Source organism: Petaurus breviceps, unplaced genomic scaffold, assembly GCF_028583685.1.
Source record: "Petaurus breviceps papuanus isolate PSGF00001 unplaced genomic scaffold, PetGlider_PUasm1.0 419, whole genome shotgun sequence".
Taxonomy (NCBI): Eukaryota; Metazoa; Chordata; class Mammalia; order Diprotodontia; family Petauridae; genus Petaurus; species Petaurus breviceps.
The window spans coordinates 13467512-13473511 of NW_027186324.1; the positions used below are offsets into that span (position 1 = coordinate 13467512).

The window sequence follows — 6000 nt, forward strand, 5'->3', positions numbered from 1 at the left end:
TTTGCCCCCATTTCCTCAATTACAATTGTATGTGCCCAGCAGATAACAGTCACACTTAAGAAATACTTGTGCTTTTTCCCTTTTTGTGTTATTTAGTCTTCATCATAACCATCTGGTGTGGATCCTTTGGGATCTTTCACCCGTATGGGGAGCCCCTGGCAGAGGAGACGCCTGCTGTCATGGTACACCAGCACCTCTTCTGCAACGTGTGTTTTCAGACAGTTGTTGGAGGGCCCTGAACGATTAAGTGACTGGCCAAGGCTCCCACAGCCTGTTTCAGTGGAAGGAGGACTTGAATTCACATCTTACTGATCATGAGGCCGGCTCTCTGTCCATTGTGCTGTGTTGTTTCTGGAGTGCATAGGGCAGATAATATCTTTCTTCACTTTAAAGAGAAGAAAATTGAGGCACTGCAAGTTTCAGGGTTACAGCGATAATGAAAGGCCAGCCCCCCAGGCCTCCAAACTGTCTGTAGTGAAAGCACCCTTTATTTTGGCCTTCACTTGTACCTTTGCTTCTTAACTGCAAAGTTCTTTGGGAAGACAGACTAGAGTCATAGTTAATATCGCTAAGCTATTTCATGCTTGGTCTCACATTGCTGAGGTTGCCAGTTAGAGGTTTGGAGCTGAGCTCCTGTGTGCTCAGGCCCAAACTGAGACAGATTTCAAGTAGGCCTTGAATAGCCTTAACCCTTTCTGTCTCTAAAAGCTGACATTGTGACCCAAAGTTGATAGTCTCTACATCCTGTTCATCATCCCCTATATTGAGAGACTGGGTTTTAAAATTGTTTAGTTGGGGGATTTTTATGTAATTTTCAGCTGTGTTTGGATAAATGAAAATATTTCAAATCAATAATTTAAATAGCACAATAATGAGTCACCTGAATGGACAGTTTTCTTCTTCCTTACGCTTCTTCCCATGCTTTTGATTTTGATTCAGAGAAGAGGAAGTCAATTTCCTAAATTCAACCAACTAGTTTGTAAATGGCATTTCAGTGTCATCATTCTCTTTTCTTGTCATCAATCTTTCTTGGTAAACTAATGGAAGCAGAGTGAGACCATTCCATTAGGGAAATATTCCTGCTCCTAGCCAAGTAACATTACCTGTTTAACCTTCCATTTCAAATAGATGGACAGGGCATGGAATAGACAGGAAAATTATAAGTGGACCTCAGGCACACATAGATTCCACTACAAATAGTAAAGAAACACTAGTAAATAGTGAAAGAATGATAAATATCAAAGACCCCTGTGGGAAAAATATTAAGAAAGCAATTCAAAAAGATTAGATATGGAGAGAGGAAAAGCCAAGTAAACTGCTTTCTTGTACAAAAAAATCCATTTTTCTTTATAGTCAACATTTAGCAATTTCAGCTGATAAATAAAATGTGCTTTATATATCCAAAAGGTTGGCAACTCAGGGCTGATAGAGCTGAGTTTCTCTACCTATTATTGTCCTGGAAATAATTACACAGTCAAGGAAAAAGAGGGACTTTTTTGGCATCTTACACAAGTATGTCCTCCACCAGAGTATGAAGGGTGCTGGGATTCCGGATCAGTTTGTCTAAGAAGCTGACAATATCAGTAAATTTGGGTCGGTGATTTCTTTCTTTCTGCCAGCAGTGGAGCATCAGCTGATGGAGAGATGCTGGGCAGCCCATTGGAGCTGGGAGTCTGTAGCCTTCCTCAATGGATAGAATTACCTAAACAAAAAAAAAATGATACATCAGTATATTCCATTTCACTTGATTCCATTCAATAAGCAATTATTAAATGCCTACTATGTTCAAGTCATCATCTTCTTGATTCTCCCTTTGCAACCTCTCTCAAATCTGTCCCTTTCTCTACATTTGCCAGTCCAGTTCACACTCTTATACTCTTGCCTGGACTATTAAAATAAATCCATAATTACACTTATATATTGTATAGAAATACAATATTTCCCCTTTCTAATCCATCTTTCTCATAGATGCCAATATAATCATTCTAAAGTATGGGTCTGACCATGTCTTTCTCCTTCTCAAGAATCTTCAGTGGCTCCCTACTGCCTCTAGAACAAAATACAAACTCTTATGTTTGGCATCCAAACCCTTCACAAGCTGGCTGTAGTCTGCCTCCCAAATTTGTTCCACATTTCTTCCCATTCGTACATTCTATGTTCTAGCCCACCTGGCTTACTTTTTCTCTAATAACATTGCATCAGCAGTCTCCATACCTTTTCATAGGCTTCTCTCTGTAACTAAAAAGAATAACCTTCTCTCTTCCGCCTCATAAAATCCTTAATTTCTTTCAAGGTTCAATCATATATCTCTTCATATGTAGTCTTTCTTGTAGGTGCTTAATAAATGGCTGCCTAAGGAGTTGAAAGTGCTGTATCAGGTGGCCAGGAACATGGAGCACTTTACAGAAATACTCTTTTACTTCACTGTGCTGTGAAGGTGACTGGCAGGTCCCAGCAGCTGGGAAGGCTCCGAGTGCAGCTTAGATTGTGTAGCTATTGACTGAGGACCAACTTGGCTAAGTCCACAGAGGTTCATTGCCTTCTTAACAGGAGTGAATGATTTTGGCCACAGTAATTCTCAAACACCATTTGCTAAATCTTAGTAGGGTACAATCTGAATCAATTTAATGGAGACACTGACAAAAATTACAACTCTTGGAAGAACTGAGGTAAAGATAAGAACAGAAAAGAAGCCAATAAGAAAAAAAAACACATAGAAACTGTGAGTTTGTTGTCTGAAATAAAGAAAAAAATCATGACCGTGGTAAGACATACAGCAGAATCTGCTGGATTCTACAAGGGAAAGGTTATAATGGTTGTAGTGGTAGAGGAGCCTTCTGAGGTCTCCTAATCCATTTCTCTGATCATATGGATGAGAAAGTTGGTGTTCACGGAGGTTAAATAACTTTCCAATTCATACTGGCAGTGTCAGAAGCAATATTGGAATCCATGTCCTCTGACCCCAGGGCGCTTCCTGTTTGCACAAAAAAAGCAATAGCTGCTAAAATAGGGACACCATCACGCTCTGAAGAGTAAGGATCAGGTCAAGTTTGGGGAAAATGCTAGAAAAAAAATCTATAGTTGTATATTAAAGAGAAGTCCCCAAAGCCTAGTTTCAGGTAGTCTTGCTAGTAAAGATGTCAGTACAGTCAATAGCCTTTGTGCAAACCACACATAAAGTCATCTAAGTGAAATTCTACCTCTCCAGAGGCACTGATTTATTTATTTTTTGTCCTTTTATAATAAAATCTATAGGCAGCATTTCCTAGTCATTCCTTTTCCTTTCTATGCTTTTCATCTCCTCTTCATTCATTGCCAGCTTCTTCCCATTCTGACAGTGCATATTATTATGATGCTCTCCCATTTCTTCTTTGGGCCAGCTAAGACTCAGCCTGCTGTCATCACCCTGCTTATACCTGAGAGCTCACACTGATCTACAATCCAATCAAGATGAGGGCAGTCCTAAAAGACCAGGGAGTTAACGGCACTAGAAAGGTTTTTCCTGGCTCATGAGAAATCACGTGGTTTGTCTCCTAAGTCTTCTTTGGATCTGTATTTGCTACATGGTTGTAATAATAATCCAAAAACAGAGAGTCCTTTCTGAATTGCTCAAAGGAATTTCTGTATGTTGTCTCTACAGCCTTTATCAGAAAGGCAAGGGAGATGAGGAAACTGAGGTACAGAGTATGTTTTCTGAAGAAAGTCACTCATCAATTATAAAGAAAAAAATATTACAAATAATGACTTTTACTGAACTTTCACCGAGAAGAATCATAAAGACCTTCTATTTCATTCTGCAGACTCCCTTCACATAAGCCATAGCATTGTATACATTTAAAATTTTGATGATGACACACATTTCCCATAATTCTAAATCCTTTCTTTAGTTAATATTATCATATCTGCCCAGAAAGTAATCAACCAATAAAAATGAATTGAGCACCTGCAATGTGCTAAGTGCTAGGTTTACAAAAAGAAGCAAAAGATAATCCTTGCCCTCAAGGAGCTTAAAATCAAATGGGGGAGAAAACTTGCAAACAAATACACATAAACAGGTTGTGTATGTACAGGTAATAGAGAATAATTAACAGAGAGAAGATATTAGAATTAAGAGGGTTTGGGAAAGGCTTGCTGTGCAAGATGGCATTTTAATTGTGACTTAAAGGAAGCCAGGGAAGCCCAGAGTTAGGGATGGAGAGGGAGAGCATCTGTTTACATGACTAGACATTTGCAAGTAACAATAATGAAATGCAATCAGCAGGGCCTCTCTCCTACTGATGAAGTGGTAGTTTTTTGGATAACAGTAAATAATATATACAATGCCAGTGTGATCAGCACACATTACCCATTCCAGAATCCCTACATTTTCTTTGCTGAATATTCCATTAGTAAACATTATTTATACTTTTCAGCAATTTTCTGAACGGGTTTATAATTGGAGTGATCACAAGCTTAGAGACATTTTGAAGAAGAAAGCATATGTCAAAATTGTTGCAAAAGGGTAACTTTTTATAAATTGTAAGAAAAGGAAATTATCCATTGTGAAGCATTTTCAATCAATCAATCAATATGCCTTTGTTAAACACCTGCTATGTGCCAGGTACTGTGTGAGTTGCTAGGGGTATAAAATGTAAAATGAAACAGTTGATGTCTTCAAGGAGCTTCCCTTCTATCAGGGGAGATAAAATCATAATAATGACTAGCGTTTATATAGTGCTTGCCCTGTGCTTTATAAACATCCCGGGCATCTTCACAAGGTAGATGCTGTTATTATCCCTGTTTTACAGAGAGGTTATGTGACTTGCCCAGAGTCACATAGCTAGTAGGTATCTGATGCTGAATTTGAACCCAGTTCTTCCTGCTTCCAGGTCTATCTACTGCTCCACCTAGACAATGTGATAATTGGATGTTAACATCGTGACTTGGATCCCAATCTTATACTTTAGCACTTTGATAACTCTATGATCACATTGATGCGGACATTTCTCCAAATGTGTTATCACAAGCCTTCATGGCTTCCCATTCTGTACTTTTCCATAAATCTTCAATAGGGGGTCCACCCGATATACTGAATGACCTCGTGGATTCGTTGTCCATTAGTTTTTCCCAGCTTTCACTATCTTTTTCAGTCATTCATCTCTGTGATGACATTTTTATATTGTTCTATGTGACTTAAAAAAAATAAACTGCACCTGTCAGTCCACTGGAGGGAACTTCTGGTCCTATTCATTGACTCAAATCATAAACCATCCTGCCTCTTACAGCTTTAGATAGTAGACTGGGGGAAATGAAAGGTTAAATGACTTAACCAACATCCCATAGGAAACTAGATTATGTACTGAATACAGTGCTATGCTTAGAGTCAGGAAGATCTGAGTTCAAATCCTGCCTCAGTCATGTACTAGCTGTTGACCCAGGGCAAGTCACTTAACCTCTGTGGGCCTCAGTTTCTTCATTATAAAATGATAAAGGATAAAAAAAAATAGCACCTACCTCCCAGGGTTGTTATTAGGATAAAATTATATAATATTTGTAAAGTACTTTGTAAGTCTTTTTTTTTAATATTTTTTTTTCTAAAGCAATCGGGGTTAAGTAACTTGCTCAAGGTTACATGGCCAGTTATTTCTGGTTGTGGTGCTGAGTATCTGAGCCCGGATTTGATCCAGGTCATCCCGACACTGGAGCCAGTGCTGTTACTCGCTGAGCCATGTGGCCTCCCCTAAGCAATTGGGGTTAAGTAACTTGCTCAAGGTTACACGGCCAGGTGTTTCTGGTTGGGTGCTAAGTGTCTGAGCCTGGTATTCGATCTCCAGGTCGTATTGACACTGGAGCCAGTGCTCTTACTCACTGAGCCACCTGGCCGCCCCTAGTACTTTGTAAATCTTAAAGCACTATATAAATGCTTGCTGTTCTTGGTGGTGGTGGTGGTCATAGTAGTAGCAGCAGCAGCAGCAGTAGTAGTAGTAGTAGTAGTAGTAGTAGTAGTAGTAGTAGTAGTAG

At 39.2% G+C, this 6000-nt stretch overlaps 1 protein-coding gene across 1 annotated transcript in view; it reads right to left on the reverse strand.

The window, feature by feature from the left end:
- EPHA6 (EPH receptor A6) overlaps positions 1 to 6000 on the reverse strand; it is an 862386-nt gene that overhangs the window by 26819 nt on the left and 829567 nt on the right. The window contains exon 16 of the mRNA XM_069100744.1: positions 1509 to 1702. Coding sequence (XP_068956845.1) covers positions 1509 to 1702 — 194 coding nt within the window. The remainder of the gene's footprint in view (positions 1 to 1508; positions 1703 to 6000) is intronic.